This window comes from Orycteropus afer, unplaced genomic scaffold (genome assembly GCF_000298275.1).
Source record: "Orycteropus afer afer isolate SDZICR_OR568_19922 unplaced genomic scaffold, OryAfe1.0 scaffold00221, whole genome shotgun sequence".
NCBI lineage: Eukaryota > Metazoa > Chordata > Mammalia > Tubulidentata > Orycteropodidae > Orycteropus > Orycteropus afer.
In genome coordinates, this window is record NW_006921808.1 from 1026489 (window position 1) to 1040462 (window position 13974).

A 13974-nucleotide genomic window follows, 5' to 3' on the forward strand; every position below is an offset into this window, starting at 1 on the left:
TTGATTACTCTAAATGTCTATTTGGCAAGCATAGGAACATACCTTTCAAAGAAGTTCATTTTCATTTCCAGAGAATAGATAGTGAAATCTTTCAGGGGAATGCTATTGATGCCAATAAGTCCAGTTAATCCTGCATGTGGGAAGTAGGAAAGAGAATATGAAAAGGGACTGGATATTCTCCAGAGTTGGGGGCAAGGAAATAGAAACATGTATCTGCTTTGTGACAAGGGCTCACCCTAGAGGGCAAACACTTGACCTGCTATGTATGATTAAAGTTTTCTTGTATGCTGCATCCTACCAAAAGAGTTTCTGCTTAATAGCAGCATTTTCCCTGAAATTCCCAAGAGGTGATTAGGCACTTTTCCAGGATAAGCATCATCAAGTCTAAGAAGAGGTTCTCTTCACAAAGAGGTGAGAGCACTACAGACGGCAGAGGAGAGAGGGCAGGTGCACATAAGGGAAAACCTCAGTGGTATTATGAGAAGCAAGAGGACAGCCTAAGGGGTCTAAGAACCAGGCCCTGGAAAGGAAGAAAAAGTATATGGAGGAAAATATTACTAATTTTTAATATTTAACATTTATGAATTTAAGCACCTTTTATTCTTTCTCACCCCAAAATGTACCTAAAAATTCCCTTTAAGTAAATGGAAATATACATTTTTTACTATGAATTAATACTAGAAAAACTAATAGGTAAAGAAATTTAGGAAAGGAGCTTAATTCAGAGTGTAGCACCCCACACAACGGTTCCACCTTCGTCCCTGCAGGACAAGGGCAGGAAAGGAGTTTGCACCTTTAGCTCTAGGGCACTGCTTTGGGGACCCTTATTCCAAATCCAGCAAAGCCTAAGTGCCAGGGGCCAAACAATTATTGAAGAGAAGCTAGAGCCTCTTTTTAGGCCCAGAGCCTACCTTTCCGTTGCTCTTGAATTTTCCATGAATAATTGACTCTTCCTTGATTCTCCACCAGGATCCTCAGGAGTTGGCATCCCTATTTGGGACAGGACAGCTCATGGAGACTGTGGGACTTTTCCTGTAGAGTCCATTCTTTTCTGTAATAAAGGCTTCAGAATCCTGCAGCCCTTAGCTCTTATAAGGAGCTTTTGGTATTACTATTCCATACTCAATCTTCCCCCTTCCCCTACACTATCTTATTTGGAAAGAGAGACTCAGTTGTGTCATTTATCTGAAACTCAAACTAGAGCTGATGAGTGACTCAGGGCTATAGGAGCAAAGGAAAATCCAAGGGCGAAATTCTCATACTGAAGCTTATAGGCTGCAGTTCCTGATGTATCCAGGCCTAAGGGATGTAGTTATATTTATAGCTTTACACACTTCCTGATGGGACCCTAAATGAGAAGCAATAAAGAAAAGTTGTGGTAAGTAAGAAGGTAGTCTATCTCAGGACTATGACATGTTTGCAATGTTGCTGTTGTTATTGTGAGCTGTTGAGTCAATTCCAACTCACAGCAATCCTATAGGACAGATCCTATAGAATAGAGTAGAAAAGCCCTGAAGGGCTGATGAGGCTGCAATCTTTAAGAGAATAATCTTTAAATCACCAGGTCTTTTCTCCCTTGGAGACACTGGTGAGTTCAAACCACCAACCTTTCAGTTAACAGCTGAGTGCTTAACTGTTGCACCACCAGGGCACCTTCAGACCCTTGATACATACCCTGAATTTGGGAATGTCCAAGTTCTGAATACCATCATTCAGGATTCCTATGACTGTCTCATTCAAGAATACCTGCAAAAGAAGAGATATAGTAAGACTGGAAGGCCCACCTAAAGAAAGGAGAAGACAGACACTGGCTTAGGCAAAAGGTGGTCATTATGAAAAAAGTGGTAGACCCTGGTGCTCCCAGATGGCTAAAAGCTGATGGGAAGTTACAATAATGCAATATCATAAAGTAAGTACAGTGATGGACACCCTGGCCAATGCCCATTGGACTCTGTCCAGGTAAGGAACTGAGATGAGCGTCTTAGTTCAGTATGTCAGTCCAGTGCCAAAGAGAAAGGAACAAAAGAAAAAACAAAGAATCACCCCAGATAGGGAAGGGTATATGGCAATGACAACTTCCCCTGCACCTTGTGATATGAATACATTGGGTTAACACTCAGCCCCCATTCCATCCACCTGCTTAGACTCTATGCACTGTGGAGGCTGAAGAAATGAAAACTCCACTTGGACTCCACATCTAAGATTTCAAACATGATTTCACTTAGGCCAATGAGTTACACATGTATGAAATTTCAATCACAAAGTGAGGCACATGTGTCATTTTACAGCTTCTGCAATTTCTATTGGCAAATGTGATCACTGATGGTAGGTTTGCCTGCAACTGCATTAGCAGGGGTCCATTTACCAGCCACCAGTCACAAAAGTTCAGAGATGCCTGTAGCTGTATAACTTCAGATAGTATTAATCTTCCCTCTTGCACTCCAAGAACCGATCATCATCAACTTCTTTCAGGCCAAGAGCCAGTCATGCTCTCTTCTTCACCTAGGTGTTCAAGCACGGTATTCACTCTGCTGGGAATATTCTTCCTTTTCTTTGTTCACCTCACTAACTCTGGCTGATCATTAAAAGTCAGTGTAGACGGCATGTACTCCAGCAACTGGCCCTGACCTCTCATGTCTGGATGAGGAGCTTATCTAAGCGCCCCCATAGTCACCTATTCCTTCCCATGATAAAACTTGCCAAGATCATATCACCAATATTGACACAGAATCTCCATTAGACTTTATTTAAATTTAGTCTTAATTTATAAGTGAGCTTTAACAGAAGTACCAGAAATGGGTGGCTGTAAAGAATATACATATATTTTTCTCACAGTTCTGGAGGCTAGAAGCCCAAATCAGGGTCTCAATTTTGTTTATTCTTTCCTTGCAGGTAGTCCCAGGTGTTATTTGGCTCCTTGGCTTCCAGGCAATCCTTACATGGTGTCAGTCTCTACTCCATGCCCTATCTACATCTGTGTTTGTGTCTGTGTCTGTGTCTATGCTGCTCTTTATATAACTCAGAAGTTATTAGATGTAGGATCCATCAGACACCTCAACTGATTGATTATGTAACATTAGATTAGATTACTGAAGGTGATTGCATTTTATTATATTTGATATAAGGTCATGTAATAGTTAAGGTTGTGTGTCAACTGGGCTGGACCATGATTCTGAGTGGTATAAGCAGTTGTGGTGTGCTCATTCCCATGATAAGCTCTGATGTATATGCTTTGAGCAGCCAATCAGTTGAAAGGGAGTTTCCTTACGGGTGTGGCCTGCTTCCTTTCTCTCTCTCTCTCTCTCTATATATATATATACATATACATATACATATATAGATATAGATACATACACACACACACACACACACATACACACATATGGACATCCTGGGAAAATCCAGAACTTTCTGTTGCATCTGGATCCTGTCATGCTGCCCACAAGTGTCCTGTGAGCCAACAGTCCGCCCTTTTGCCTGCTGATCTTGGATTTGTCATCACCGAAGTCAGAAGCCTGTTATGTTGCCTGGCTTATCAGCCCATGCAGCTGCATGAGTCAGGAAAAGCCTCCAGCTTGACATTTGATCCAGAAACTTAGGACTTGCCAGCCTCTATAACTGTGTGAGCCATTTTCCTAAGATAAATTTCTATATATACATTTGTGGTATGTCTGTTATAGCAGCACTAGAGGATCAAAACAGAATTTGATACCAAGAGAGTAGCGTGCTGCTCTGACAGATTCCTAAAATGTGGAAACAAGAGTGGAGTGTGTCCTTGACCTGAGATCCCTGCACTAAGACCCCAGCAAAGAGACCCCAGCAGAGAGACCTTGATAGAGAGAGGGCAGAAGAAGAGCCAAGCAAGTGGCATGAGACAATGACAGACTTACCAGCCCACGGAGCAAGAAAGATGAGCGCATTTTGGGTGGGAAGATTCCTAGCAGGGTGTATTGCCTTCAGGAATTAATTGGCAGAAGCTGAGAGACCAAGAAAACGGGAAGCAGAGCTGCTTCAGCCTCAAAGGGTAGGATGATGGACTCTGGGAGTGGAACCACCACAGCCTTGTAGTTTCCAAAGGGTCAGACCTTCACGAACTTGGTTCTAGAGTGTAGGTTGCCATTCATGAGGGTCAGTGGGATGGGGCTATATCCACTGCCCAAAAGTGCGAGGGCAGGGTGGTCATGCCAAAGAGGCAAAGGAACAGGGCCTGCCAGGCCAAGGGTTGACACTCAGATGAACTGGGAGACTGGAGCCACCCAGTCAAGGAGATGTGGACAGATGCCAAATTGACAAGGGATGGAATTGGGGCTGTTACATTGTGTGTCAACTTGGCTGGTTTTGAGTGGCTGGCCAGCTGGAAGTAGTTATTCCCCATGATGAAACTGTTAATCAACTCCATGGTGGAATCTACTGGAGCAGCTGAGTAGCTGCCTTAGGGATGTAGTCTGTTTCTAGTATATAAGAAGTCAGCTTTGAGAAAGGTCATTGAGTTTTTTAGCATGCTTGGACCCTTTATGTAGCTGAGTCTTCAGTTCAATGGCCCACCACTGCTGATTTTGGGACTATAAATGGCCTTGAATTAGTGGCCTGCCATACGCTTGATAATCTTGGGACTGTTACATTTTACTTGTTGACCTTCGGTTTGTCAGCCTCAGCAGCCAGCAGCTGCCTGAGCTAAGAGATGCTTCCAGCTTCAGTGGGCTAGAAGCAACAAGTGGAGCTGAAGCCCAAGGTTGAGGGGCTTTCAACCAGCCCGTAGAGCTGGTATGTTGAACTTGGATTTCTAGCTTCTTAAACAGTAAGAGAATAAATCCCTGTTTGTTAAAGCCACCCATCCATGGTATTCTTGTCAGAGTGGCACTAGAGGCACTAGAGAACCAAAACATACCAAGGGGTAGAAAAGAGAATGGTAGCATTCACTATCACCCCTAGTAACCCACTCAAAAAAAAAAAATTTGTTTCCTGTCCCTGCGAGCATATGCTCTGGAGGTCTGGAAGTCTTAGTCCCAAAGGGAGGAACACTCCTACCTAGAGACACAACGCTAATTGCATTAAACTGGAAATTAAGAATGCCACCCAGCCATTTTGGCCTCATCTTGCCTCTGGATCAGCAGGAATAGAAGGGAGATACTGTATTGTCTGGTGTGATAGATCCTTACTACCAAGGAGAAATTGGATTGATATTACATAAAGGAAGTAAAGAAGAATATGTCTAGAATACAGGAGATTCTTTAGGACATTTCTCAGTACTATCATGCCCTGTGATTAAAGTCAATGGAAAACTATAGCAACCCAATTCTGATATGACTACTAATGGCCCAGACCCTTCAAGAATGAGGGCAAGGGAAATACAGAATGGGTGGTGAAAGAAGTTCTAAATACCAAGCACATCCAGATGACCAGTTGCAGAAATGAGGACTAATTGTTATATTTCTTCATTGTATGTATGCATCAAATGTTTTTGTTTTCTTCAGTTATAATTTATAAATTTTAATTTATAAAGGCTAATGCGTTTTCAGTTGTACATGTGTTAGCTGTGTCATGTTAGGTGCACGTATGACTTTAAAATTTTCCTTATTTAGAGATTATATGTGCTTAAGGAGATATGCAAAATTGCCAAGTTGACAAGGGGTAGACTGTGATAGTTAAGTTTGTGTGCCAACTTGGCTGAACCATGATTCTGAGTGGTTTAAGCAGTTGTGGTGTGGTCATTCCTATGATGAGATCTGATGTATATGCTTTGAGTAGCCAATCAGTGGAAAGACAGTTTTCTTAGGGGTAAGGCCTTCTATATATGCATGGACCACATGGGAAAATTTAGGAACTTTCTGTTGGGTCTGGATCCTGTTGTGCTGCCTACAAATGTCCTATGAGCCAACAATTCATGCTTCGCCTGCTGATCTCAGATTCATCATCCACCGAAGTCAGCAGCCAGTTATACTGCCTGCCAATCTTGGGTTCATCAGCCCCTGAAGTTGTGTGAGTCAGGAAAAGCCTTCAGCTTGACATTTGATCCAGGAACTTGGGATTTGCCAGCTTCTATAACTGTGTGAGCCATTTTCCTAAGAGATATATATATATATATACACATATATACATATATATATATATGTGTGTGTGTGTGTGTATATATATATATACACACACACACACACACACACACATACATATACACACACATATATATCTTATCCCAAGATAAGGGGGAGCCCTGGTGGCATAATGCCCAAGGCATTTGACTGCTAATCAGAAGGCTGGTGGTTCAAATCCAACAGCCACTCCTTGAAAAACAATGCTATTTGATTTAAGTGTGGATTCCCAATGCACATGTTGTTGTTGTCAGGTGCTGTCAAATTGATTCTGACTCATAGCAACCCCATATGGCAGAGTAGAACTGCCTCATAGGGTTTCCTAGGTTTAATCTTTATGGAAGCAGATTGCTAGGTCTTTCTCCCAAGGAATCACTGGATGGGTCTGAACCACAAACTTTCCAGTTATTGGTCAAGCATTTAACCACTGTGCCACCAGGGCTCTTTGTCCAACACATAGTTGGTACTTAAAAATACTATCAAATAATAAAGTTTACTAGTGACTACCCTCTTCAATAGCAGAGTTAAGCTAAAAGTTTTGCTTACCACCATGAACAGCCTGATGAGCCCTACCTGTGCCATATCTTGAGCATGAATATACAGACGACCTCCAGAGCATATGGAAGTCTCATAGAGTACAAATCCATAGGACTGGCCATTTCCATCATTTATGGGAAGATTCTCCATGTTGATTGGTATATTAGATTTCACCGGCTGTGATGGAGATATGGAAGGAACAGGAGCCAGGGTAATAAAAAATCAGGAACTGTCTTTGTAATACCCTTGTTACTTTTTGTGCCACCTAGTGATCTCCAAGGGTTTTTGGATGGGAAATACTGAAACAGATAGTATGTGGTAATACTCTTGTACTTTATTCTCAACTAACTAGAAAACTAAGTAATGATGAGGAGATAGTGAAAGGAGAAAAATTGCTTTAATCACAACAGATGATTAAAAGAGTAAATAAATTGTGTTCCAAGAAACCTGAATTCTAGATAATAGTTACTCACTAACCAAACATCTATTTAGTTATAATATCAGTTAATATGTTTTCATAAACAGTGATAACAGAGGTAGAACCAATATGAATCAAAGTGTTATATTTTTCAAATACCTTTTACCTTGTCTTCAAAATATATCAAACTAAAAAAGCTCACTGCCATCGAGAAGATTTCAACTCATAGTGATTCCTCCTTGGGTTTCTGAGGTGGTATCACTACTGAAATAGATTGCCCAACCTTCCTTCTGAGGAGTGGCTGGTGGGTTTGTACTACCAGCCTTCTGGTCTAATTTTAAAGAGGAAGCAGGGGCTCACAAAAGTTCAGTGATCTAGCACAGTTGATTGTGAGGCAAAACCAGAAACCCAATTTCACGGGTTCCTAGTTTGGTAGATTTTCCCATATATCCTATTTTTCACATATAATGTACCCATGTAAATAACAAGCACATATATATAAGGTGTATAGCACACATCAGAAACTAACATGAGGGGGTTGTGCAGTTTACAAGACAAATGTATAAAGCATATGTTACTAGTGGAAAATACCATACCATAGGAAAATACCATAGACCACAGTCCCACAGACCAGAACTGGGAGCTTCAGTTCATCTGAGCTAGGAAATGGGATTCTCTAATATCTTGCTACCCCTACTTATTCTTCAAGGTCAAACCCCTTCACAGTCCACTCTGAAGGGGTCTGTGCTTCTTGTCCCACAGTTCTAAATTTGGATAAAACACAGAGGATTAGTTTTCATACTCCCCAGTAAACAGCTACTTGAGCAAAGTTCTACTCTGTGACCCAAGGCCTTCTCCCACTCTGTCCAATAGGTATTCCTATCCCAGTGCCCACGCAGCACTCACCTCATTCAAATACTCCAGGACATCCCACAGTGGCAAATAGAGTGAAGGTCTCACAGGAGGATACACAGCCTTGGGAACAAGGTCAGGTAAGGGAGGCAGGGGGGTTGCTGCAATGAAAAGGGGCCAGGGAATCTGAAATAACCACTATCTTCTTTTAGCCTCCCTGTTCTTATCATTAATTCTTATATCACAGAGCCAACAAGAAAAAAGGGTCTTAATCTAACACACAGGCATGGCTCTCCAAGGCAACAAAAACTAGGCCATGACAAAGTTGGTGCTTTTATTGATAGACATGGAGACCTCTAAGAGGTTATATTGGTCTAACTTAGGGAGAAAGAACTCTGCCTCATACCTTTGGCAACACCAATGTTAACCAGTTTTTAGCATATGTTAGATGTATAATTAATTTTAAGTAAATAAAATTCAGCAGAACCATTTTTGCTATCTATACCATGACCGAAGGAGCTCTGGTGGCATAGTGGATAAGACATTTGGCTGCTAATCATGAGGTCAGCAGTTCAATCCCACCAGCCATTCTGCAGAAGATGGGGCAATCTAATTCTGTAAAGACTTACAGCCTCAGAAACCCAATGGAGGTAGCTATGGGTTGGAATCAACTCAATGGCAGTGAGTTTGTTATATATATATATATACACACACACACAATATATGAGCTTATTGTGTCATAAATTGTAATAAAAGTTTTACAAAAAAGTAACTTAAATCTTTATAATTATCATATGAGATCGGACTATTATCTCATGCTTCAGTGAAGAAACTGAGGCTTAAAGGGCTTAAATACTTATGCAAAATCACACAGCTTTTAAACAAGAATACCAGGATTTTAAGTTAATGTTGGCCTTGCTCTGAAGCACTTCATTAAACTGCTGTTCCCAGTAAATCTTTTCCATTCCTTACCCTTTCTTAGAATACAGACATTTCATGACAAGGAGCATCCCTCAAATTTAAATGGCTACTGAGTACCTAAGATGGATCCAAAGAGTTTTCGAAGCTTTAAATATTTTTCTGTGTAATCTCCTGCTTCTGTCAAAATAGCATCATAGTCTGCAAGACACAAGGGACCCATCACTGGCCACACAGTCCTTCACAACAGTCGCTGCTTCAGCAGTCATGGGGGAAGGAATCCATGACAGGTAGTGGGGACATAGCCACAACAACTTCAAGACAGAAAGAGAGCCAGAAGAAAGACACCCCTTCCCTGCCTCCTGGGAATTTTCCATGCCAGGCTGGGACACAGGCTGCAATCCAAGCCTAGGAATCCTTCGTAGGATCTTCACTGGGGGGTCAAGGCTGCTGTGCTCTGGGATTGCCCTTCTGTCTCACTTTTCACCCACACTCTTAGCATTCCCTAGTCTGGATTGCCCAGCTGTGTCTTACCATGCTTTAATAGCAATCACCATTCATATCCATCTCTACTAAAATGTAGAGAGTGACTGCCTGAAGGCAAGGATGAGAAACACAGAGCTGTAAATCTCAGGCTATCCCATCTACTACAAATGACAGTCAAATGGAGCATTATTAAGATCACAGAAGAAAGGAAAATAGATATGAAAACCCTTAAATCCAGCATATTGGGTCAAGAACTCAGTGAGGTCTGAATATGCTTTTAGCAACTCCTCTTTAAAGCTCCAGTGCAACCTGTGCTGGGGAAGTGACAACACAAGAGAACACTTGCCATAACTTGTGACAACACCTCTGTGCTTCCCCATATATGTGGCCCCATTCATGAAACCAAAGTTGGTTCCACCATGGAACATGTATGCATTGAAGGAGATCTCAGCTTTGATAAATTCAAGCACAGTATGTTCAACCTCTGTGGAGAGAGAAGATGAGAATACAGAGAAAATCATAAATTAAGAAGAGGGAGAAGTCTCTGGAGAACTCATCACTCCCAGCCCCACACCACAGTCAACTTAATTGTTATTCAATCTCCACTAAAATCCCAACTCCAAAATGGGTAGCATTGGCCAGAACTATGGTAGAAGAAAGGAGCTCTGGTGGCACAGTACTTAGAGCATTTGGCTGGTAACCAGAAGTTAGATGGTTCAAACCCATTAGCTGCTCCACAGGAGAAAGATGAGGCAGATTGCTTCCATAAAGATTTACAGCCTTGGAAACCCTATAAGGCAGTTCTACTCTGTCCTATAGGATTGCAATGAGTCAGAACCAACTCAATGGCAGTGGGTTTTATGCTATAAGACCAAGTCTTGTCAAAACCAAAGGCCATTTCTAAAAAGTATTTTTCCCACCATACTGATACAATTTGGCTACCAAACTAAATCTACTAAATAATAGCCTAAGAACCCTTATGTCATCTAAATATCTAATTTTCATTATTGTTTTTGCAATTGTATGAATAATTAGTGTGCTTTCATTACTCCCTTCTAGGGCAATGTAATGTATCTGGGGACACTGGATTAGAACCACTCCACTTAGGGCCACTTCTAATGGAAAGCACTTACCCATCGCATCTCTAACCAAGTGTTGATTTCCCCATGTGTCGAACCATCCAACCCAGAATTCCATAATCATAATGGGCTTTTTACTCTAGAAATAAACAATATCAAATACTAAATCTAGACAATCAGATGAGAAACAAAACCCACAAAATTGAATCCAACAGATGTGAACTTGAGGAACTCATGCTTTTTAAAACTTTTCCCCAATCCAGTGCTTTCCTTTTTTGTTTCAAAACAACTTACTTTACCTTCTTTCATCCATTGTACCTTTCCTCCACCCCTCCTAAATATCTATGGCCTTCAGGCTCCTTCCAGCTTTATATTCCTCCCTGCTACACCTGGAAAACACCATCAGTAATTTCAACTTTGTTCTACCAGAGGCTGGTGTTGGAAGAGTTCTGTACTTCTTTCTGTAGAAGCTAAGGCTCAGAAACCACACTGCCAGTAAGGACAGACCTAGAATTTTAATCTAGACTTGAGCCCAATCTAGTAACCAATAAGTTATGTTGTCTGTAAGTACACTGTTCATTTTCTCTATCTCTATATCTTTATTTAATTTAAGGAGCTCTGGTGGTGTAGTGACAAGGCACCTGACTGCTAACTGGAAGGTCAGTGGTTCAAACCCACCAGCCGCTCCATGGAAGAAAAAACGATGGGGCGATCTACTTCTGCAAAGATTTATAGCCTCAGAAACCCAAACAGGGGTTACTATGAGTTGGAAACGACTTGATGGCAGCAAGTTTGTTTGATTGTTTGTTATTTAATTTAATTTAATTTATCTGTGTTGGAGTGCCCATTTTAATTATTTTTCTATTCATATTTTTTTATTGCTAATAAGCCTTGCTTTTACATTTTTGTTAAGCAATTTGGTATATAACAATTTATACAAGTTATGATGTATTTATAGATTATATTTTTGTTTACATAAAATAAGTATTACATTAAAAATGACATTTTTTGGGGGAGTCCCTTCGTGGTGCCAACAGTCAAGCACTCAACTACTAGCTGAAAGGCTGGTGGTTCAAACCCACAAGCCATTCCATGGGAGAAATGATTTGGTGATCTGCTCCCATAATGATTACAGTCTACGAAAACTTAAGGAGCAGTTCTACTCTGGATCACTGTGAGTGAGAATCAACTTGATGGCACACAAGATGAACAACAAACTATCAGGTGCCACAAGTTTTCAGCCTGATACCTGCATTCACTATTAGCTTAGCATTTTCAGGTATGCTGAATAATGTAGATTCCTTTTTCAAAAGGTGACATCTTCTCCCAGTTTTGTTGCACAGTGTTTATTAGACTGGGCAATGATGACTTGGCTTCTCTGGGGCAATGGTTCAGGCCTCTGTAGTATAAGTTTTTAGCATTCTCAGCCACATTGCTGGAGTGCTGCAGCATCCTACTGTAATCCACATTTGGCATTTAGTCTGAAAAGCTACCATCCTAAGACTTCTCTTCTTGGGGTTGAGATGATGCTTTTTGGATTCCATACCTTCTTCTCTTTTGGTTTATTCCTTTATTTCCTGCACACTTCAAATGATTTCATGGTACTAATGGGAGCTCTGGTGGCGTAGTGCCTAAGGCATCTGACTGCTAACCAGAAGGCTGGCAGCTGAAACCCACCAGCCACTTCTCGGAAGGAAGAATGGGCAATCTATTTCCGTAGAGATATTGCCTCAGAAACCCAAGGAGAGGTTGCTATGAGTTGGGATTGAATCGACAGCAGTGAGTTTGGTTTTTTGGTTTTAATAGGACATAGAGTCTGGACATGCTTTAAAATGTATTTATTCTACCTATGCACTTGATTAATATTTACACTGTTTATAAAATTCTAAGATGAAATTTGTTGATCCTCAGAATTTTAAAGGCATATTCCACTCCTTCCTATCACCCAGTGTTGATATTTTAAAACCTATACAATTTTAATCCTTGTTTCTTTGCATGTAAGCTTATGGTTTCCCCTCTGTAAGTATTTTTACTATTCACTCTGCTGATCACTTGATGTTGTTGTTGTTGTTTTTATATGCCATCGAGTCGGACCTGACTCATAGCGACCCCTCCTTGGGTTTCTGAGGCAGTATCACTACAGAAGTAAATTGTTCCATCCTCCTTACAAAAAGTGGCTGGTAGATTTGAACTGCCAGCCTTCTGGTTAGCAGTCAAGTGCTTTAGGCACTATGCTACCAGAGCTCCTGATCATTTGATGGGTGGTTTCAATTTAGAGCTACATATCTTTAGTCATAAGGAGCTCTGGCAACATAGTGGATAAGGCATTTGGCTGCTAACCAGAAAGTCAGTGATTCAAACCCAATAGCTGCTCCACATAGAGGAAGATGAGGCAATCTACTTCCATACAGATTTACAGCCTTAGAAACCCAATAGGGGTGGCTAAGAGTCAAGATCAACTTGATGGACTTGGGTTTGATTTGGTTTATCCTTAGTCACAACAAGGTTCTTAATGTTAGCTATTTTCTTTCTTCTGTGTTCTCTGTCCTCTCTGTTTGTAGAGGGAGCTCTGGTGGTACAGTGCCTAAGGCATTTGACTGCTAACCAGAAGACTGGTGGTTCAAACCCACCAACCACTCCTTGGAAGGAAGATTAGGCAATCTACTTCCAGAAACCCAAGGAGGGGTCGTTATGGGTTGAATCGACTCAATGGCAGTGAAACTGGATTGGATTAATAAAATATTGGGCTCCTGAATTGATCCTTTAAGGCATTTATCTTGTCTTTTATAATTCACATCTTACTGACATGTTGCATCTAGGAGATTTCTGAACCTTTATCTTCCAACTTTTATGGTTAAATTTTAATTTCAAATATCAGATTTTAATTTCAGAGTTCTTTGTGGTTCTCTGAATATCCTTCTTTCTTAATATCCTGCTCTTATCTCATGGATAAACAATCGTATCATTTCATGCACAGTAAGAATTTTTCTAGTGCTCAGACGGCTCCCTTGTTACCCTCCCAAGAGGGACTGGGTCTCCGGGAGCAAGGTAAGCACGGGCGGGATGGTGCTTACTCACTGATCTGCACTGAACACTTTCCCTGGTTACCCTCCCAAGGGGGACCGGGTCTCCGGGAGCAAGGGACCGGGCCTCCGGGAGTAAGGTAAGCACGGGCGGGCTGGTGCTTACTCACTGATCTGAACTGAACACTTTCCCTTGTTACCCTCCTGAGAGGAACCAGGTCTCCGGCAGCAAGGTAAGCACGGGCGGGCTGGTGCTTACTCACTGATCTGCACTGAACATTTTCCCTTGTTACCCTCCCGAGAGGGACCGGGTCTCCAGGAGCAAGGTAAGCACGGGCGGGCTGGTGCTTACTCACTGATCTGCGCTGAACATTTTCCCTGTTACCCTCCCGAGAGGGACCGGGTTTCCGGGAGCAAGGTAAGCACGGGCGGGCTGGTGCTTACTCACTGATTTCACTGAACATTTTCCCTTGTTACCCTCCCGAGAGGGACCGGGTCTCCAGGAGCAAGGTAAGCACGGGTGTAGCACAGAGTAGCAGGCCGGAAGAGCAGGAGAAGGGGGTAAAACCCAG

At 41.7% G+C, this 13974-nt stretch overlaps 1 protein-coding gene across 1 annotated transcript in view; it reads right to left on the bottom strand.

Moving 5' to 3' along the window:
* GLB1L3 (galactosidase beta 1 like 3) overlaps positions 1-13974 on the bottom strand; it is a 183124-nt gene that overhangs the window by 35405 nt on the left and 133745 nt on the right. Inside the window, exons 12-19 of the mRNA XM_007948732.2 lie at positions 10434-10518; positions 9647-9784; positions 8935-9015; positions 7951-8057; positions 6663-6803; positions 1675-1746; positions 912-990; positions 43-130 (exon numbers count right to left, since the gene is read on the bottom strand). Coding sequence (XP_007946923.2) covers positions 43-130; positions 912-990; positions 1675-1746; positions 6663-6803; positions 7951-8057; positions 8935-9015; positions 9647-9784; positions 10434-10518 — 791 coding nt within the window. The remainder of the gene's footprint in view (positions 1-42; positions 131-911; positions 991-1674; positions 1747-6662; positions 6804-7950; positions 8058-8934; positions 9016-9646; positions 9785-10433; positions 10519-13974) is intronic.